At 34.9% G+C, this 23,410-nt stretch overlaps 1 protein-coding gene across 1 annotated transcript in view; it reads right to left on the reverse strand.

The window, feature by feature from the left end:
• Nucleotides 1-23,410, reverse strand: part of POF1B (premature ovarian failure, 1B) — a gene marked incomplete at its 5' end in the record, with an annotated part of 92,145 nt that overhangs the window by 63,252 nt on the left and 5,483 nt on the right. The window contains 3 exons of the mRNA XM_011971358.1: nucleotides 8,649-8,831; nucleotides 13,648-13,749; nucleotides 21,160-21,240. Coding sequence (XP_011826748.1) covers nucleotides 8,649-8,831; nucleotides 13,648-13,749; nucleotides 21,160-21,240 — 366 coding nt within the window. The remainder of the gene's footprint in view (nucleotides 1-8,648; nucleotides 8,832-13,647; nucleotides 13,750-21,159; nucleotides 21,241-23,410) is intronic.

A 23,410-nucleotide genomic window follows, 5' to 3' on the forward strand; every position in this document is an offset into this window, starting at 1 on the left:
TGTAACTCTGCAGTACAATTTGAAGTCGGTTGAATTTTTCCCAATTTTAGCAACATTGAGTTCCAATGCAAAGTCCCACACTTACCATGTTCTCCCTCCCTCAAGCACACAGATTTTCTCTCCCTGCCACACAGCCTCTGTTAGGGTGGCATCAGCAATTCAAGACTGTTTTTCCTACCCTCATCAGTGCCTCTTTCAGTGATATGAAGTTACATTCAGGTACTGTGATCACTCACCTAATTTTTGGTTCTTATTAAAATACTTTCTTGTGTATGTAGCTAGTTGTTAGTTTTGGTGTTCCTGCAGGGAGGACAATTGGTGGAAGCTTCTCTTTGTCCATCTTGCCCCACCTCCTGGTTCATATTAGATTTTCAACACATGTTGTCACTGAATTGAATGTACTGTACAATAGTCACAATTCTGAAATGAAGACTTATTTAACCATAACAGTTCTGTACTTGAAATAAAGAACTAATTTAACTTTCTACGTGAAGAAACATAGATAGTAAAATGTTGTAATGAAAAAATAATTGAATTTGAGAACAAATGTGGAGCTTCCATTTCCCATTTGTGAGTTAAGTAAATTGCTTATCTTCTCTGTACCTGTTTTTTTTCAACTGTATTATGTAGGCAATTTAGTATTGCAGGAGGCATCAAATAAAATTAAATAAGGGGAAAAGTGCTCAGTAAATTTTTATACAATTGTGCAAATAATTTTCTTTAATTTAAGGCATATGTACAGTTTGCTACTGGAATGACAGAAGAAATGAAAGACAATTGTCTCATTTTCTATAAGACTCTCAACTACCTGGGAGTAGAGATACTGTTGTTTTTTTAAGTTCTAGTGCCCAGCATAGTACTTGGATATAATAAGTCCTAAGTAAACATTTGTTGTATAAAAGTATTTTTATCACCATAAAAATAATAATAATGCTGATTCTGCATCAACTCATCTTGTTCATCAAAAGAAATATTAAGGACATCCCTTTTAACAGCCTAATCTTTCAAGGTAAGTAAGTAGTGAAAAAGTTGCTTATAATAAACAATAAAATTGGAGCTACATATTAAGCAGAACAGAGGGAAAAGCACTAGTTGTAAGAGGTGCTTCAACAAATCACACTGAAATGGACTTAGTGAAACTTATTCAAAGCTATTCTCACTTCCTTTTTGGGGGTGTGTGTGTGTGTGCGTGCGTGTGTGTGTGTTTCCAGTTTGACATTCTTCTTTTCCCAACCAATTAAAAACAATGTAGGTGGTTTGGGTTGTAATTTTATAATGGGTATAAGTGATTGAATAATAACATTTCTAACAGTTTAAATTATTCTTTCTCATCAGAAAATAAAATGTATGATATTTTCTTGTACTATAAAGTGAGTATCAAGAATTTGCAAACCTTTTTCTCATAAACAATGGGAATTCTGCAACAAGGGCTCTAATGAGAGCTACAGATCAAATGTTAAGAGTTCCAAGAAGAAAACCTAACTTTCAACTGTATGAGAGAGGTTGTATGAAGAAAGAATCATCAAACTATGACAACTGATTAGGTGTGGAGTGGCAAAGTAGAGAGAACAGTAAAAAAAGGTGTTAAATATTAAGACAAATAAAGCACTGGATATATCATTAATAGATGAGACAGAGTGAAAAGCTGATATGATTCGTTTGAGGTGACTGTGGGACAGTCAAGTAGAGATGTCAGGTAGGCAATTAAAAATGATGCATTGGAGCTGAGAAAGTTTGGGGTATTGTCCATACAAAAGTAGTAGCAAAGGTCAAGATTTTATATCATGTTGTCAACGAACAGAAGGTAGAAAAAAAGAAGGAGGCCTGTATTAGTCTGTTCTCATGCTGCTGATAAAGACATACTTGAGAATGGACAATTTATAAAAGGAAGAGATTTAATGGACTTACACTTCCACAGGGCTTGGGAGGCCTCACAATCATGGTGGGAGACAAGGAAGACCAAGCCATGTCTTACATGGATGGCAGCAGGCAAAAAGAGAGCGCTTGTGTGGGGAAACTCCCTCTTATAAAACCGTCAGATCTCATGAAACTGACTCACTATCACAAGATCAACATGAGAAAGACCTGCCTCCATGATACAATTACCTCCTACCTGGTCCCTCCCACAACACATGAGCATTCAAGATGAGATTTTGTTGGGTACACAGCCAAACCGTATCAGGGGCCAAGAATGGGTCCTTGGAGAAGAGGTCCTGATGAAAGAAGGAAGAAGTGCCTGAGAAGAAGTCATAGAAGCAGCAGTACAGTATAATGGAAAGAAATATATCAAGAATAGAACAGATAAGCAGTACTAAATGCAGTAGAACTGAAACAAAATTAGGGTCAAGAAAAGTAAGTGGGATTTGGCAACTTGGAGGTCAATGAAAGCACTTTCAGGAACATAGTGAAGCTAGAATCTGGTTTGCAGTGTTGAGGAATGTGTGAATAGTGAGAAAATGGCATCTGAGAGTATGCCTCCCTCCTTTGGAAATTTTTCAGATGAAGGGAACAAAAGAGATGAGATTATAAGTCAATAGAATTGTAGGGTCACAAAGGGAGTCACCCTGATCACAAAGTTAGAGTCTTAATTCTTGAAGATCAAAAGAATCAGAAGTTTGCTGATGGTATAGAAAAATTTTTCAGTAAAGTGGAGCATTGAAGGAATTCATGTGGTGAACCAAAATTGTGGTCCCTGGACCAGTAAAATAGCGTTAGGATAACCAGGGAACTTGAAAATGCAGATTATCACGCCCCAGTAATCTCTCCTTAAATAATTCTTCCAATTGATTCTGGTGCACGCTAAAGTTCGAGTTCCACCATCTATTGTTAGTAGAAGGCAAGGCTACCTGCAGAGAGGGAGACAGCAGCAGTGAGACTTGGAGTATGAGCAGGGTGGGAAAGATAAGAATTAGACATTGAAGACTGGTAATGACTTGATTAGAAACTATTAAAAAGGCTGTTTAACAATGGTGGGAGTCCAGAAAGACCGAGACAATCTGTACTAGACTAAATTGGTTTAGTCTGAAGACGTTCTCTAGGAAACAAAGAAGTCAAAATCTAGGGGCACAGAAGGTGGATGGCAGTCTATACAAAGCAAAGGATCAGCAAAGTGATGACAGTAAAAGGAGAAGGGCTTCTAGCAAGATCATTGCTGAACTGGCTGACAATGGAAACCAGTGTGGCTTAGAATTGAGGGCTGGAGAGTTTGGTGAAGGTGACGTTAAACAGAAATGAGAGAGTAAGAGATAAAATAAGAATGTGATGGCAAGAGAAAGAGACATTCAGAATCCCAGGTTAAACAGTTTCAAGTGAAGATATAAATTCAAAGACTTGCCAAAGGCTATGTGAACTGAAGACGTAGAAATGAAGAAATTGAGAGCAAGGAAGAACCTTGAAGACAGTGTGGGAAAGGGTACTGATGTGGGTGGTGAAATTCTTATAGATAATTCTGGATTCAGTAGGAAGTGGAGAGAAGATTGTAAATTGGCTGATGAAACTGTTAAGAGAGTGACCAAAATGTCAGTAGAGAGTGATAATTCAAACCAAGGCGGGTGGTGTATATGGATTACAGAGTTTCAAAGAGAGTTGAAGGTTAGTAAGGGATAATTGATCAATAGGAACCAGAACATTTGTGTATTGAGAAAAGAATTAACAATAGATACACAAAAAACAAGCAAATGAAAAAAATTAGAGAATTATTAACACCAGCAAAAAGTTGTGCTAATAAAAGAAGCAAAATAATACACAATTTGGTTCAGCAGTAAACGATATTTTATAGCAATAATAATATAAACACTGAACACTGATTTACCAAAACTAAATGGAGATTTAACTATATTGGGATGATGGAAGGGATGAAAACAGTTGGATGAGAGATTAATAGAATTAAACCTTTGTGTGTCAGAATTATCAACAGATAATATATAACACCGATAAATCAAGACATAGCAGCGTTAAGTATATGCGTACTATAAGTTTATGCATACTAAAAATACATGCATATCATTTAGCTTTATATATAGCAATTTAGCTAAATGCAAGTAAATATCACAAGACAAAGCTAACAATTGAAAATGGTTGCCTCTGGGGATCAGCTCTGGGTGGTGAAGAGGGTAGGGACAGGGAATTGCTGTTTGTTATATGCCTTTTACTGCTATTTGGCCTTTTAAACTACGCACATATGTTACTTTAATTAAAAAAACTGATTTCTAAAACAGCAAATAAGTAACAATGTGTTAAAAATAAAGTTGAGTTTGCCATAAAACAGTAGTTCAAAAAGGTTTCATAGCAAGAGGTTGCAGAGGTTGCAGAAGACAGATAAGGTAGTGTTGGGAAAAAGATAGGCCCCAAATGGACACTAATTAAATTTGTGGAAGCAACAGCAGGGAATAGACGTTTACATGAAAGGCACTCATTTTCAATAATGGGGTTGAAGAGGGCAATAAACATGGAGAGAAACTTGAGCCACCTGTTAATGAGTGAGGGGATAGACAGAACTGCTGAGTTTATTGAACTAACCAGCCCTGAAATTCTATCATTGGTGAATGACATGTTAAATAAACATTATAGTGAGCTTCCCAGAGACGTGCCAGAAAAAGCACCTGACACTAAGATATGATTTTTTTTTGTCAATTCATTAAAGGCATCACATCACAAATTGGAGTATTTTTCATTGGCAATAGCACAATCCAGGTGATCAGAACTGTTCCCTTTACATCTTCCCATGACTACAAAAGAATTCCCTGAATCCTCAAGCCAAGTGGAAGAGAGTTGTACACACACTATGTACACTTATTTGAATACTTCTTACAAACGCCACCTATATGACAACTTGTAAAATAAGTTCAGCCGAGCTTTTCCCTGTCATCAACAGGTGTAAAATTATCTGTTCCTTGCTAATGACAGGAAAATGATCACAGTATGTTATCCTTAATTTCTTCAGGAAAGTATAGGTGACTTGTAATATTTTGAATTTGAAATCAGAAGAGTGATATTACTAGGGAGGACCATGGAAAATGTACATAAATTAATTTTATAGAATATTTTAAAGCCACGTTTTTAGATATCTGATTTTGAAAAATATTTTTAATGCCTTTCACTTTGGGGAAAGTACTTTAAAGATGATCTAATTTCATCTAAAAATAGTCTTACAGTGAAACTAATTTCTTATATTGGTGATTTGAAACATTTGCGATCCAGAGTTGGGGAAGAAGATCAATAATCAAAGATTAATTTCAGCATCTGCTATGGACTTGACACTAAGATAGATGCTTTACATATTTTATCGCATTTAATCCTCTTGTAGGATATATTGTACATTAAAGTATGATTCTTCCCCTTTTAGAGATGTAGAAACTGAGGTTCAGTCCAGCTAAGTCTATTGCTGAAGCTCATACAGCTCAGCACGATCAGGTTTTATAAATTCAGATAATTAAATTGAGTGCTTGTGTTCTATTCCTCTTTACCACGCTCTTTCCAAACTACAATTTAACTCTAAACACAAACTGTGAAAATGGGGAAAATGGGTCCTACTTTAGTTTTAAAACAGCCTAACCTATGTCTGCATATTACTCTTTAAAGATACTCTTCTACCCACATATCACGACGGGGGACATGTAAACACCAAGGAGCCTAGATGGGAGAACTCCCTCCTTTGTCCCTGGGATCTGCACAAGCAGGTTACCCTGTCATCACTCTGAGCAGGAATGGACCCAATCCAATGTAATCTATACAAGTGAAATTACTAACTCTAAGCTTCCAACAGACTAGTGCTTCCAAGGGCCTATTCTATTTTCAGCAGCACTTCAACTTCATCCTTATAAAATATTGAAAAAACTGGGGGTTGGGGGCTGTGGAGGGATAGCATTAGGAGAAATACCTAACGTAGATGACAGGTTGATGGGTGCAGCAAACCACCATGGCACATTTATATCTATGTAAACAAACCTGCACATTCTGTACACGTATCCGAGAACTTAAAGTACAATAAAAAAAGAGATTATCTAAAATGGAAAAAAGCAGAATTTAATAAAATTAAAAAAAAATCCTCCAGCCTTTACAAAAGCTACATAAAAATCTCAAACTACAGTATGAATAATAAAAAGTGATATATTAGTTACCCAATTCTGCCCCTTTACTGAGTAGACAACATATAGTCTAGTCAAATGTATTATTAGATGTACTAAGCTGGGAAAAGAATATCATAACATTACTGTTGCCACTGGACAAACTCTTAATCCTGTCATACAGTTCCCATCTCTGATAATTGTCCCTCCTACCATTTCTATTGTCATTATTCTACTTTGTTTTACACCTAGACTATTAAAATAGCTTCTAATAATATTTTCTTTGCAAAGTTTTCCCCATTGATTTTTTTCAAGTTGTAGACTTTGTAGTTTATAAAAAATTTCCAGCACATATTTTTATTTAGTATTTTATGGATGAGGATGTTGCTGAGAGATTTTGTATTACTAAGAACATACAGCTTGGGAGGAACAGAGTTAGGACAAGAACTCAGGTCTCCATACCCTGAAACTAGTCTGCTTTCTATCACCAATACCTTCCCTGTGTCAGACTCTTCTTAACCAAGTGCTTTCTTTATTTTTATACTATTGCTCAAGGACTCTCCACATAAATGACCCAAATTCAAGGAGGAACTATCAATGGGCTCTGGAGTCAGCCTACATATGTATAAATCTTGGCTGTACCGCATGCTAGCTGTGTAAGTCTTTGCACATATTTTAAACTCTTTGAAACTCGGTTACCTCATATGAGCAATAAGGACAACAATAGCACCTTCCTAATCTGATCGTTGTAAGAAGAAAATTAATATGCTAGCCATAGTATCTATTAGTATTTTCCTACTCAGCAACCTTCACTCATCCTCCATTGCCTACTAAAGAAAGCCCAAAGTTTTTAAATTAACACTTGAGAATCTCATGACCTGGCCTTAATGTATCATATTAACACTACACCGTAATACTCCTTGTCGCATGTCTTTCATGCCATAAAAATCAAACCCCTAACTTTTTCTGAAACCCAGAATTTACTTTCCCAAATCTATAACTTTGTTTATGTGGTTCCCTCTGCCTAGGATATTATTTCCATGCAATATCAATACCGTATATGGACATTCTGCCCGTTTTTCAAAGCCCAGGTTAATTACTTCCTCCTCAACACAGCCTTCCTCGATTTCTCAGCCAAAATTAATTTCTTCACTCTTTTGTTCCCAAAGTGTGTTGCTTCTTCCTCTTTTATGACTGAAAACGCTTTGGTTTGTATTATGCTTTTATATGTGCCTGCCACTTTCCCCTATTAGAGGAAACTAAGGCAAAGCAAAGTTAAGGATTAGGTTGAACTGTATAAAATTGTTGCTATTATGCCAGTTTCAACCTACAAAAATGACAATTTCAAATGATCTAATCTAATAAAATGGTTTTTTTATAGTTGTATCTAATTCACTTAAGGTAAATATTCAATACCTTCTGGATTATATTCTATGAGTTATCCTAGAGGCCAATGTTTCTATGCAGATATACAGAAGAAAGACATTTTTAGGCTTTTTTTTAAATTAGAAAACTGTAAAAAATGTAGAGACAAGGGTCTCACTATGTTGACCAGGCTTGTCTTGAACTGCTGGCTTCAAGAGATCCTCCAGCCTTGGCATACCAAAGTCCTGGGAATGCAGATGTGAGTCACTGAACCTGGCTCTAGGCTTTTCTTAGATTGACAAAACATGGATTTTAAATCTTTTGTAGTTCTTTTTGACTAATGTGGCCAGAATGTATATTTCAAAATTTCAGTTCTTAGAAATAATCTCATGTATATTTAATATACAACAATCAAATTCTTATGTGGACTGGCTCCTTCTTTATTTTTTCTTATATTCTTTTGTCTTTTAGTAAGAGGTGCCTATGAAAGAGGTCAATTGGAGATCTAGAAAAATACAAGTGATGGTTGATTCCCTATTGTTCTAGTTATTAATGTTAGTTTTACCAAGATACAAGAAAATATTTTTCCTTCAACACTTGTATAGCAGATGTTTACAAGATTCCAAAGTCTTCATTACATAAATTACCAAGAATTGTATTACATGAGATTTCTCCTTAGCAACTAAGTTCTAGTTTCTATTTTGTCAATGTGATACATAATAAAATCTATACATATTTTGACTTGATTCTCAAGTCAAATAATATATTCTCAAAGAAGACATACAGAAAGTATGTATATATTCTCAAAGAAGACATACAGGAAGTAAATACCAGTTTGTGAAATGTGACCATTGAAATCATCTTAGATAATATAACTGCCAATTTGTTGTTCATTTAAATATGATACCTCATGAAAATATTTAACATTGCACAACTATTGGGCCCATTTTAGAACTGAAGATCCACTACAGATTAGGTATTCATTAACCAGTTCATAACTAACCTCATAGATTTAATGTCTTAGTGGACCTAAATTGTTTTGTCTTCTGAGAGAAGATGGGAAGATTTGTTCTTAATATGCTATGACAAGGCACAAATACCAGTGGTATAACTTCTCAGTATTTTGATGAAAATTTAATGGGAGCACCTGCACAGTGGTATGAGAAGAGTTCAAGAATGTTATTTCAGTTTGTTAAGGAATCAGCTGATTGACCTTACCTGCTCACAAATCTGGCTTGATCCACTATGGCACAGTTCATTTCCAGTATGTGTAGAAATTGGATCATTTCCTGTGATGGCTTGGATTTGCTGGCTAGAATCAGGTTGTTGCCAGTGTGCAGAGTGGATGACCTGGGGCTGTTGGACAATGTGATGATGGCATTGAGCCTGAGGATGGCACTCCTAAGACACATACACATGCCAAAAACAGCCACTTAGGATAAACATTACTAATCAAGAAAAACATCTGAAACCATTTTTTTTTTAACTTAATGTTTTCTTTCACTACAATTCAAACCCTAGGATTTATAGTTTTAACTAGTGATATTTTTTCAATTTTTTTCATTGGGAAAATTTGTATTGAATTCTGCTTTTATTTGATCAAGTTGTCGTGACCATCCAAATACTTATCTAGATTGGCCAAGGCATTGCATGTTCTAATTAAATTAATATTCCAGCTATACTTAACACTAAAATAATAATGAATATTAATATTAGTATTACTTTGATGATTCAGTAGGCACTTCAGAATCTAATTACATAAAACACGATAATACTGAAGATATAGATAAATTTAAAATGAAAAAATAATATAGTATAGTGATTTTCAATGTCAGAAAGCATATTAGAGTCACAGCGGGTGGGGAGCAAAGTTCTTATCCTTATGAAACTTAAGGATAAATTTATTAAAAAGATAAAAAAAGCCAGCCACTGAAACTTCAGACCTAGAAAACATGGATTCTAACTGATTTTATCACTAACTCTGATCTTGAGAAACTGTGTATGCAACCTTTATGAGCCTCTGTTTTCCCATTTATAAAAGTGAAGATGGTACATTTTCCATTGGGGTGCTATGAGAAGTAAATAAACTAATGTCTATAAGTTGATTACTACAAAGTAGGTGAGTAACAAACATTATTATTATGATCGCATCATCATAATTTTCATAATCATCATCAACTTTATCATTTACCCTAATAATTTTGCAGATGGAAAAAAAAACTCTGAGGTCTAGAAAAGTAAGAGAATTTGCTCATAATAACACAATTAATTAATGGCAAACTTGGGACTGGAACTCATGATTTCCAGCTTAGACTTCTTTTAGGATATTAGGCTGAATTTGCACTGACCCCAAGATATTCTGGAATTTGTTGTTTTTAAACTAAATCGTTGTTATCTGCTTATTTGTCATGGCTTTTTTTCTGGTAAGTATAGAGCACGGACTAAGAAAAGATATCTAGTTATTTTAGTTTGGGGGATTTCAGGCATACTTGAATTTGCTTTCTTATCTTGTGATTATTCTACTTCGATAAGAGACATCTGGAAGCCTGTTTTCAACAGAAACATACTGTATTTTGAATCACAGTGCTATATGTATGCACATACAATTAATTTTGAAAGTATAAATGTAATGCACTATATCCTTTTAACTATGGAAAGTTGACCTATATTAATACAGTAAAACACTTCATATTTTAAATTTTTATATGAAATAATTTTCAAGCTATATTAAATGAAAAAAAACAAAGTGCAAAAGAATGAAATAGTATACTCTTTCTGCTGTAACTTTTTTTTAAGTGACATATACATTTTCAAATATATATAACTGCTTTGAAATGCATAGACCAAAAGAGTTTTAAGAGTAGCTGCTTCTGGGAGGAGAAACTGGGAACAAAAGTGTCTGGATAAGGAGGTTTATTTGTCACCGTATACCTTTCAATGCTCTTTTTATGCCTCTCAATTTTTTTATACTTTAAAATTTTTCCATGAATAAAAATTACCTTTTCATGTATACAAAAAATATTTTGAAAAAAATGAAATATATATAACAAACACATTTTACAAATAGGAGTTGCCTTGGTAGATATAAAGATAATAAAGGTCATAGAGTAAGTTCATGGTATCATTTTCTCTAGACTCTTTTCAAATATTACACACTTTGTACATATACTAGCACTAAAATCTTTACAGTGTAGGAATTTTGGGGGTGAATGTATGTTACATTATTATTATCTTTTATGTTACAAAATATCTTCATATATTGGAATGAGGTAAAATTACACTGATAGTCTGAGATGACTATTACTCATCGGAGAGCCTGTAGGCTATTGAAATAGAACCTCTCCTGAAGGAATAAAACAAAACAAAACAGTATGTTCCTCACAAAGCAAGTTAGGAAACTCTTGGAAAGCACACATCACTAGAGGGCAATAAAGAAAACAAAACCTGTTTCTTAAAAATCTTCCTGGCCGGGCACGGTGGCTCATGCCTGTAATCCCAGCACTTTGTGAGGCCAAGGCGGGTGGATCACGAAGTCAGGATATCGAGACCATCCTGGCTAACATGGTGAAACCCCGTCTCTACTAAAAAATACCAAAAATTAGCCGGGCGTGGTGGCGGGCGCCTGCAGTCCCAGCTACTCGGGAGACTGAGGCAGGAGAATGGCATGAACCCAGGAGGCGGAGGTTGCAGTGAGCCGAGATCGCGCCACTGCACTCCAGCCTGGGGGACAGAGTGAGACTCCGTCTTAAAAAAAAAAAAAAAAAAAAAAAAAATCCTTTGTTAGTGTATCAGTTGTCCAGTTGTCTCTTGAATAGAACACTGACATTCCCGTCATCTGTGGTGCCTTGCAGGTTACCTGAGCCCATTTGGCCTATGAACCATTTACTGGTACCACTGAGGTCTTAGCAGGTTTTCAGTTTTTAATTCTTACACCTGACTACTAAAGTTCTTTTTCTAAAGCAAAATGTTCATATATTCATCATATTTTTAAAATACATAACAAGCTGAATTTTTAAAGTACAAAAAGATTAAACATTTCTGATTTGTCATATTGTTTTTCCTTTTTGATAGAGTAAAAAGAATTATGATGAGTACAAATCATATGAACTGGATAGTTATCTTGCACCTGGCACCACTTTACCACCCTTCCACTACAAAGATCTCTTTTTTCTTGAACAGTTCTCATCTCCTAAGAGCTAGTCCTATTTGATTTGGTCACATGTGACGGTAAACAGGTTCATCCAGACTTTGGCTTTACTCAGATTGTCCTAGTTTATCTCCATCACTGAGGAAACTACTAGGACAAAGCAATTGAAGTTTGCTCTATCTGCATGGTTCCTTTTACATTGGGTAGCTTTCATGGCGGTTCCCAAACTCCCAAACTGTTTAAGTAATTAATAAGAAGAAGTGGGCATAAACAAGTAAATACTCAAGAACAGTAAATAGCTGCAGTATTCTCTTAAAGGAGCTAGTCTTTAGTTGTTCCAGCTGCACAGCAACAATATACAAGATATTCAATCTTTTACTCTAGAGTCAATAATTAGAAACACTATTTGTTCTCTTGAAAATAAGAAGCTAGAAGCAGCATGAAATGATTTGCCTCTAACATTCCTTATTATTTAAAACATGTGAAACTTATTTTCTATAGCCCAGGTGGATAAAGGACAGATGTTATAATTTGATTTGTTATAAAGGAAAACACTCCTTGAAGAATAGGTACATTTCATGAAATTTTTTCTACTTGGTATCATAATGTCCAGAAATATTCTGCTGCTCCTCTGTAAGATATGTGTTCAATACAGATCATAGCAAACCCTTCAGACTATATCCAGCTTTCCAAGCAAACCAAAATGTTAAAGATTTGCATGTTTATGATTCTGAAAGTTGGCTTCATTTTAACTGAACACAAATAAGTAATAATGTATTAGTTCCTATGAATCTGGTATGTCCACAAGTGCTCATAAAAATAAAATGAGTTCTTATGCCAAAAAGTTCAAAAAGGAAAAGATATAATTTTTCAGTCAGTTTGATTTGCATATAAAAAAATGATTTTGTTATCAAAACTGATTTGATAGTGTTTTAACTGCCTATTATGAGTCGAATTGTACCCTCCCACAGCCAAGATATGCTGAAGTCCTAACTCCAGTAACTCAGAATGTGACTCTATTTAGAGACAGAGTCTTTACAGAGATAATCAAGTCATTAGGATGGCCCTAATACAATATGACTGGTGTCCTTATAAAAATGCAAATTTGGACACAGAAACAAACATGCACAGACAGAAGATGATGTGAAGACACACAGGAAAGTTTCCATAGGAAGACAAAGTACTGCAGTGATGCATCTACAAGCCGAGGAATGTCTGAGGCTACCAAAAGCAAGGAGACAGGAATGGAAGAGTTCCTTCTCTGGCAGCTTCAGAGAGAACATAGCCCTGCCAACACAGTAAGTTCAGACTTCTGGCCTCCAGAATTGTGAGACAATAAATTTCTGTTGTTTTAAACCACACAGTTTGTGGTACTTTGTTGCAGCAGCTCTAAGAAACTAATACACTGCCCTAGTTCAAGAATGTCCAACAGACAAGTCCTGGACATTGGACTGGACATGCTTGTATGAACTGAGAAGAGCAATATGAAACCTCAGTTCGTTATAGTAACAACTCTGCATGAAGGACTTGTGGCTCTAGATGCCATGGAATTACTGTGGCCTTGATGCAGTTTTATACTTGGTCTGTCGATTTGAGCGTAACAGAATTTTTTAAATGTACTAGAAGCTTTAGTTTTCTAGATCTTTTACAGTATATGGTATTTCACATATCTGTTCCTATGTATTGTTCATTTAAAATTCACTCTATATTAAAAGAATTAGAACAAAATTATGTTTTAAATTATGATTTTTGTTGGACCAGTTTAAAGGATAACATACAAGGCATTGGGATATCTATATTAAGTTCAGATTCTGCCATTAATTTTCTATGTGACTTCACATATCCTGGTTTCAATTTTCTTTCAGTAAAAAGGGGACAATAATACTTTACATGAAAAATGGATATGAAAGTATTAAGGATGGTATGAAGGGTTCTAGATATCATAGCATATTATAAGTCATGGTGGTCTTGCCTTGCACTTCACAGTTGAATGTCACTTGAGCTCTATTAAAATACTCACAATTCAAAATTATACACTTAAAAACAAGTTTTTAAACAAACATTACTTACCTGGTCAGTATTTAGCTTCTCCACTTTTCTTATTGTTTTTTCATAAATAACGTTGTTTCCTGGGAAGAAATGGCTTCCTCTTAGGAATTGAGACAGTGGTTCCTAAAATGATAGTAAATTATATGTTTTGTTTTGAAAGTTGTCTTTTCAGAGTAATGTTAAATTAGGCAAATATCAAGTGTCTAATAGGCTCCGAGGTAGTGGCCGTCCTTAGGAAGAGAGTGGAATGACATCCCAATAATGTTGGTAGATGTAAGGAAATAATAATAAAGGTAGTTCCCTTTATCAAAAAGAACAATCTGGATTTCTCCTATTACATTTTACTAGGCCTAATAACGTCTTTTGTGGAGATTGGTGGAGAGTGGAAAAGATAATTTTCTCTCTGTTCCTAAGGCAAGATATAATGAGTTTCCTTCGAGGTATGCAAGCATGAGGTCAATCTCATTTAAATTGGGTTCACTGGAAGATTTCTTTCTATGCAAAAATTGTTGGAGAAATGCAAAATAAACATATTTCAGCATGACTAGGCCACAAAGTAGGTAGAAATATATTAAAGATTTTTTTCTGCAACTCAATTGGGTGCCCTTGAAATGTACAATTCTTAATTGTGATTATAATCAAGGCTAAGACTCTCAGAACAACATATGTTTTGAATATTAAGAGCAGAGTAGAGGCTTTAAGAGCCACTTTATCTCCATATATTCAACTAAATTGCTGTAAGATTAGCTGAGTGCCTAGAAGACGTCAGCCAATGAAATATAGGCTGGTGACATGTCCAAAATCTGAAAGAAACTGGGGAAGAGCTAATAAGAATCAGACCAGGAGTCTAAAATAAATGTCATATGCACCATGTTCTTTTCCCTTCCTTTCGTTTTCATTTGAAGTCTACTTGTGTAGGGAGATCTGGGGTTGTTTTGTTTGTTGTTTTTCTATGAAACACAATTTGCATTCATTTATTTTGTGATATAGGGGAATACTATAGAAGACCACATAGGCAAGCCTGTTACTGGTTAATGTATTTAAGAACATTTCAAAATCAACAAAACGTGCTAGGATTTTTGTAGTCTGCTATTGTAAATACTCATAGAGCAGCTGGACCAAAACACTGATTGTTTAAAAGGGAAGATGCTATCGAATCAAAAGTTACATACTTACTGTATTTAAGTTTGAGCAAAAGGTGTTTTAACCAACTGTTCCTTGGAGACTTTGGTAAAACAAATATATAAGTGACCAAATCTGTCTAGGTGATGAAGTATTAAATATAAAGCTGAATATATTTAGAAAGATTTTCCTAGAAGCTATTTTGTGTTTGTTTGTTTCTGTAAAAGAGCCCCTATGGTAGTTATGTGCAATCATGAAACACATGCTTAAGTGCTTGCTATACACAGTGTACTTTGCTACATGCTTTGAGGCATAAAAATATAAGTCTGACTTATTTTATTACCAAGAGCATTTAATATTGATCAGTATTCATCAAACTATGGTAGATAGTCTATTTTTATTCTGTCCTCAAGCTAAGAACGGAAGTTAGATTTTAAAGGACTATAAATAAAAAACAAAGTCCAAGGCCCTATGTGGCCAGGAAAACGTAAAATATTTGTTATCTGTTTCTTTACAGAAAAATTATGCCAATCCCTGATCTAGATAATATATGAACACAAACATGTATGCAAGGTAGAAAGAGACAAATGCCCTTACATGTACAGAGAAAGAACTTACGGGACGGAGTTCAGAGGAAAAAAACTGAGTTCCATCTGATGGTGCTCTAGTAGAGTACCTGGATTAGGTGGCACTTGAAAGAAGATTAAAGTGGTCTTTGAATATGAGAAAACGGAAGAAAATGGTATTCCAAGTGAAGGAAACAAAACAATTAAAGTCACCAAGTTTGGAAAAGTGTAAGTTATATGTCTAGGACACACTTAGTAGATAGAGCTTGGTTCTTCAAGCAGTGAGAAGTCTTTATGTGCTTTTAAACAGGGGTATGAGGTGAAGTTTACTTCAGGGAGATTAATTAGAGGAAGAATACAGATTAGGAGACTGGTAAGATTATCCCAATAATCAAAGATGGTACTGTTCAAAGATGACTCTGAGATCTTGAATCTGAGGAGTCTACTACATGGTACCAAAAATGAAAATGTTGAGACATTTTATGTGCTCCTAATAAGAATCTAGGTCTGATTATGTTTTTATTCCCCAGAACACTTAGCAAACTACATAGTGCATAGTAATCCCTTTAACATGTGGCAAATGATTGCAAATAGCTCCCAAATTGACTCTTTTACAAAAAAATGTCTGGATAGACACTCAGATATAGATGTTTAACACATAGGTGAAAATGCAGGTCTGGAACTAAGTGGGGAGTGCAAGGCTACAGATCTATTATATATATCAAGATCACCTGCTCACTAGTGCTAGATTAAGCCAGGCAATTGCTGAATAGTCAAATGAAGAGCAAATATAGAACTAGACATTTCTCAAGAGGTCTTAGAGGATAAAATATTGTAATTTAAGGGAAGAGTAATTTTCAAGAAGCAGTAGGAAGTCAAAGGTAAAAATGTTTCAAAGTGGCCAACAGATGAGAATTATAAAGTGGATTGGATTTGGATTACTACAAATCCATTGGGTTTGACTACTAAAATCAGTGGAAGAAAGTATAATGGGAGAGAAATCATTGAGTCATAAAACCTATATTGCAGTTCTTCCTTCTCCTATGTGCTGCAGAAAATCAGGTAGGCCATTAACCTTATCAGAGGCTCAGTTTTCTTAGCATAGGGAGGGTAATGCAGAATATTAAGTAATATCATGTGTTTTAAAGTACCCTTAATCTATAATTTTAATGTACAAATTACATTTGTTTTAAATAATATTGTAATATAATATTTAAAATCCATACTGTGTTTTAAATAATATTGATAATTCCCTTATAACTTTTCTACAAAAATATATGCAAGTAGGCTTACTGAGGGCAGGGACTTTGACTGTCTTGAGTACCACATAGTGAGTGAATAGATGACTGAGTGAGAAGGAATGATATGAACCTTCATCTTAGGAATGTAACCATCCTCTAAGAGAGGGAAAACAAATTTAGCAAAAGCATGAAATTTTTTTTTTCTGTGAAATGAAGTTCACTATAAACGATGAACAATCATTTTTTTTACAAGACAAAAGATGGTCTAGGCACAAACGATGTTTATTCTGTCTCGAATATTTTGGTCATATTACTTGAATGACTTACTGAAAAAAAACACCTCCAAATTTAGGGGACTATTATTTTCCCCAAATCTGTAAGAAAGTAAATCAAAAATTGATATAAATAAACAATTCTTTGAAAATAAGTCAATAAAATAAATTCAATCAGAAGTTTTAGATTTCTCAACAAATGAGCTGCTAGACAACTCTACTATTTTGGCACCTTCTTTTTCTCAACCTGTCCATTTGAATTGGTGCCAGATCCACCCTAAAAATTAATAGGTGTTTTCAAAGTGGCAGATCTTATAATTTTAATTGTAACAGCTAGAACCTCTGGCAGTAATTCTCACATCTAACAAAATATATAATCCCCAACATCTACTTTACTGTTCCCAGGCCCCAAAACCTTAGTGGAAAATTTTTTAAAAAAAGATTTGCTGATTTGGCTCATTACAATTTGAAGATATCCAACTTCAAGTAGACCCTCCAACCTTTGTGGTTATATTTGTATTCATCAAATTCTTTATAACGTTGATAATATTTTCATTTTCCTCAACTCCTGTGCTTATACTCCGTCTTTCTCCTCCTATTTACAGTGAAAACCAGGATAATCTATCTAATTAGATCTCTCTATTTTCCTGCACATCTCAAAAATCTCTCTTTTCTGCTCCTTCCATCCACTTAAGGAAAAAGATGCATTCTCTCTCTCTTTCTCTTTTTTCCTGAAGTCATTTCTCCATCTGTACCTGGAATCCCATTCCTTCTTATGTCTTCCAGAATATTATCCCATTTGTCTACTTTCTCTGTTGCATCTTTAGCCTTTCTTATTACTGTTAATGGTCAAACTCTATTTCTCCAACCTCATCTTCTTAGGCCTTTTGGTCATTTGAGATGGTTGAGCACCCCATGTTTGCATTTGCTTCAGTTACGGTGTGTTCACATCCCTTGCTGATAACCTCTCTGTCTGTGAAAGTGGCTCCTTCCCTCTGTTCACTTAAAGTAGACATTTCTCAAAGTTCTGACCCAATCTTCTCCATTACCTCTTAGTGATCTCACTCATTCCCATAGCTTCAACGTTACCTTTAAGAGGAATGATTCCCACATCTCTGTCAAATGTGACCTTTGAGTCATTTTTTAACTGCCTGTTAGGTGTCTTTGTTTCTATGCACCTAAAATGCTACTGGTTCAAATAAAACTCAAAATTTCACCCTTTTCTAAATCTACTTCTCCTCCCACTCACATTTCAATCACTTTAAGTGGGTCACCTTACTCTCAGTGTCTCAAGCTAAAAAGCTTAGGGTCATATTGACTTTTCTCCATATCCAATAAGTCATCGAATCTTGTTAAAGCTACCATCTAAAATAGCTGTCGGAAAAGATATAAAGTGATGAATTAGCATCAGAAGACCTGAGCAAGTTATACTTACTCAAACTTTCATTTCCTTAGTAGTAAAATAATGCTAACAACAAGATTAATCATACTAATACCTTAAATACCACAATAAATCCTTCCCTGATTTCCCCCAAACAAATATATTATCTCAGACATCTGAACTCCAATAATAATTTATCCGTAGTCCTTTCATGGCATCTATCCTACATCTCATCATGTATTCTACATAGCTATTTGTGGACCTGTCTTATTTCTTTCCCCGATAAGAGCTGTATGCTCCTTTAATTTGGGAAACATGTCTTATTTCACTTTCTGTTGAGAGACTGTATAGTGTCTTCCCCATAGCAGGAGCTTCACAACTGGAAAATTAATGAAATTCATTCGTATTAATTGGATTATATCCACTAATGGAACAAATGTATTTCCTTCATTTCTGGATCAGATGTTAACCAGAATGCATAAATCCTTAGATTAAATGATGACAAATGGAGATCAGGAACAACAAAAAATAAACAGACTCAACAGAGATAGAAAAAATCATAATGGAACATGTGGATTGAGATTATTTTAATTACAGGAAAAAGAAATAAAGATTAGACAAGCTGGGAGGTGAAAGAGGATGAAATTGCTGTTTAGAAGGCTCAGCTTATTATAAATATTGTAATTAAACTAGAATCTTCTCCTGAGGGGATTTAAAAGAGCAAACAAAAAAAGAATCTACTTAGATAAATAAAATGGGGCGTATAGCTAAACAGGATTTTCAAGCTATTTTGTAAAACAAGTTAGATTACTTTTCATTTACAAAGCATCGTGAAACTTGAAATTTGCTTCATTCCTCAATAATGTAAAGAGTTAAATGATTTAAAATGACCATTTTCTTCAACCTTCTGCTGGGACTTTGTCCTGAGAGAAAAATTGATACGACTGTATTCAACTACAAGTTGAACAAGTTTGTAGTTGAACACAGTCATGTTGATGAGGTCTTACAGGGGTAGGCTCAGTTTTTCCAATATGTTAGGTATTTGCATATATACTTCTAATTTCTCCGTTCTTGTAACTACATGTGGGTAAGGGGGTGCATAAGTGAGTATTAGATCCTAATTCACCTCCATCATCAATTGTCCTTCATTTGCAAATGTTTCACTCCCATCTCTCTATTGTTCAATTTCAGTTCCAATTTTGCTCCTTTGTAATTGAATGGTTTTGCACTAGCTAGGAACTTAAGTTGAAGAAGGTTGGGACTTTGTTTTGTTTACTGCTTTATCCTCCAGTTCTTAGGGCAATTTCTGGAATGCAATAGGCAATCAATAAATATTTATTGAGTAAATGACTGAATTTCTCTCTGCTTCCATTTTTTTTTCACCTTTTTAGGATTAACCAGGACATAATATTGAAATTGCCCAGCACGGAGTATATACCCAATAATTATTAATTCTTTTTTTTCCCTATTAACTAAAGAATAAGGATTCATCCAAAGTCATGTAAGAGTTGCTGGCAAAGTGGATTGGAATCCAAATGATTGGACATTTTAAATCTCTCTGGATATATCCTAGGCAAGCACAGCAATTCTCACACTATGAAAATAATGGGTATCTAGAACTAACTCTGAAAGCCAGGAGTATCAAGTGCAATATGCATCCAAGTATGCATATCCCCCAGATTATGTATAAAAAGAAAGAAAAAGAGAGAGGGAAAGGAAGAAGAGGAATGTGTGAAGTGACTGGCCAAGTAACAGAAAAAGATATGCTATCCTCTCCCAGGCCCTTTCCATCTCCCCCTCCCTACCTCTCCCTCCCTACCTCCATCATTTTCAGATTCATTGCATAAATATTTGATTCTGCAAAAGGAGGAACAGGCAACTGATTTAACTGTAATAACATGCCCTTTCAATATTTACATGGATGTATGAAAACTCAAGCAAATGTCCAAAACAATCACTCCTCGACTCAGAGCCTCGTAGGTTCATACCGACACACATGCACAACTAGCAGCCTGCCTAGCTAAGGAGCCATGAGATTATTTTTAATAAATAAGTAAATGAAGAAGAAAGGGCTTAGATATTAGTAGAAGCTTAGTACATCTTCCCCACTCAGAATAGTAGGAAGCAGGACCCTAATCTAACCCTTTCCTTTCCACAGCTGAAGTAAATATTTTATCTTATAAGGGAAGGGCAGGATGACTTCACATCATGGCAGAAAAAATAAAGAGCAAAGCAAAGAATTATTGTAGTCCTCTCTGGATCATACTGTTGCCAATTGTGAAACTGATGTCCTTACAACCTCCTAGAGCTTCCTGTTACAGCTAAAAAAGGGGTATGTGTGCATGAATGTAAATGCATGTGTTGAGGATGGCTTATTATAGTGGAATCTCAGTTTGTGAAATGTAAGGATTTATATCTCAGTAAACAATAATAATGTAATTTTCTAAAAAACTCATTTCTGGGCACAAAAGTTCACACACCACAGGCAATACAGGCATAGGGGCACTATTTAACTTTTGACCTTTAATTTTCATCTTCCTAGTCCATATCTCCATGGCAAAGGTAAATAGTCTGAAAACTCCAACCCCTGGTGTAGCAATTGACAGAGCTTTTATGTGAAGCCTGTAAAAGAACTTTGTCCCTTTTTTCTTTCGTTCAAAGTGCATGAAAGTCTTTTGTAGCATAAGGATGGGACTATAGAAGAGGAAAATGTTTACAACCCAAGAATTTCCAACCTGCTTGGAAGTATTGCATCTCTGAGTCAGAATATATAGACGCCTGGTTGTCTGGCATTAAAGATGACATTTATTGATACTGATAATCAGCAATTTACTTTGTAACTGTAAGAAAGTCCAACAATCTGATCTTAAGGATCTGGTAACTGATTAAGCCTTTTTGTTTAAGCAATTAACTTCTAAAGAATTATATCTTGGGAAAAGTTTGTGTCTTACCTGTTCAGGATTTTGTACTACATATTTCCTAATAGTGGTCTGTGGATATGTAGTAACTTTCACTGTTGGAGAATGAAGTTCCTGTAAAGAAAAGATAAAAGCTGGATATAATCATAGTTATTTAATTACCTTGGAGCTATCAATAACAATAGGGAACAATTTCCAGTGTGATATTTTTAGTTATTTGCATGAATGATGATGTATGATTTAGTTAATTTTAATTTCAGAAACATGTATAAAAGCATGTGTTCTGTGCTCAGCATTTTACTGGGTACTTGTATTATACTCATTTCATGGTATTTCATCCACATTCCAAACTATATTTGACAAGCATTTTAAAATGCTTGTTTCATTATAAATGATTACAAGAAAATAATACCTCAATAGTGATGAATTAAACCTCTGGTTTGGAAAAGACATCTTATCTTAAAAAAAATGAAAAGAGACACAAAGAGAAAAACGTGTATGTGTGTGTAGTTAAACATATAAATCTTCAGTGTGCTGGAAAGAGAGGACCATAGATATCATTGTAAAATGTTGATGGGAAAAGAGGTTTTTTAGGGGGTTCATGTAGATTTATTTATTATTTTTAACTTTTATTATAGGTTCAGGAGGACATATGCAGGTTTGTTATATAGGTAAATTCATGACACAGGGGTTTGTTGTACAGATTATTTCATCACCCAGGGACTAAGCCCAGTACCCAGTAGTTATTTTTACTAATCGTCTCCCTCCTCCCACCCTCCATCCTCAAGTGTGGGCCAATGTGTATTGTTCCCCTTTTTGTGTCCAGGATTTCTCATTATTTAGCTCCCACTTACAAGTGAGAACATGCGGTATTTGGTTTTCTGTTCCTGTGTAAGTTTGCTGTGTAATGGCCTACAGCTCCATCCATGTTCCCACAAAAGACATGATCTCATTCTATTTTATGGCTGCCTACTATTCCATGGTGCATATATATATATATATAATCACATTTTCTTTATCCAATCTGTGATTAATGGGCATAGTGATTTCATATCTTTGCCTTTGTGAACAATGCTGCAATGAACATTCATGTACATGTGTCTTTATGGTAGAATGATTTATATTCCTTAGGATATATGCCCAGTAATGGGATTGCTGAGTTGTATACCCAGTAAGGGGATTTCTGGTAAAAGGGTAGTTCTATTTTTGGTCCTTTGAGGAATTGCCACACTAATTTACACTCCCACCAACAATGTATAAACTTTCCCTTTTCTCCACAGTCTCACCAGCATCTGTTAGGTTTTATTTTCTTCTGACTTTTTAATAATAGTCATTCTGACTGTGATCAGATGGAATCTCATTGTGGTTTTTACTTGCATTTCTCTAATGATCAGTAATATTGAGCTTCTTTTCATATGCTTGTTGGTTACATGTATGGCTTCTTTTGAGAAGTGTCTGTTCATGTCCTTTGCCCACTTTTTAATTGGGTTGTTTGTTTTTCTCTTGTAAATTTGTTCAAGTTCCTTATAGATGCTGGATATTAGACTTGTCAAATGTGTAGTTGACAAATATTTTATCCCATTCTATAGGTTGTCCTTTCACTCTATTGATAGTTTCCTTTAATGTGCAGAAGCTCTTTAGTTAAATTAGATTCTGTTTGTCAATTTTGCTTTTATTGGGATTGCTTTTGACATTTTGTTTCTATGTCCAGAATGGTATTGCTTAGGTTGTCTTCTAGGGTTTTTAGAGTTTGGGGTTTTACATTTAAGACTGTAATCAATCAATCCTGAGTTGATTTTTGTATATGGTGTAAGGAAGGGGCCCAGTTTCAATCTTCTGCATATGGCTAGCCAGTTATCCCAGCTCCATTTATGGAATAGGGAGTCCTTTCCCCATTGCTTGTTTTTGATAGCTTGGTCAAAAATCTGATAGTTGTAAGGTGTGTGGCTTCATTTCTGCACTCTCTATTCTGTTCCATTGGTCTATGTGTCTGTTCTTGTACCAGTACCATGCTGTTTTGGTTACTATAGCCCTGTAGTAGTTTGAAGTTGGGCAGCGTGATGTCTCCAGCTTTGTTCTTTTTGCTTAGGATTGCCTTGGCTATTTGGGCTTTTTTTCTCATTCCATATGAATTTTAAAATAGTTTTATTTCTAGTTCTGTGAAGAATGTCCTTGGTAGTTTAATAGGAATAGCATTGAATCTATAAATTACTTTGGGCAGCATGATCATTTTAACAATATTGATTCTTCCTATCCATGAGCATGGAATGTTTCTCCATGTTTG

The sequence above is a fragment of the Mandrillus leucophaeus genome, unplaced genomic scaffold (assembly GCF_000951045.1).
Source record: "Mandrillus leucophaeus isolate KB7577 unplaced genomic scaffold, Mleu.le_1.0 Scaffold1213, whole genome shotgun sequence".
Taxonomy (NCBI): Eukaryota; Metazoa; Chordata; class Mammalia; order Primates; family Cercopithecidae; genus Mandrillus; species Mandrillus leucophaeus.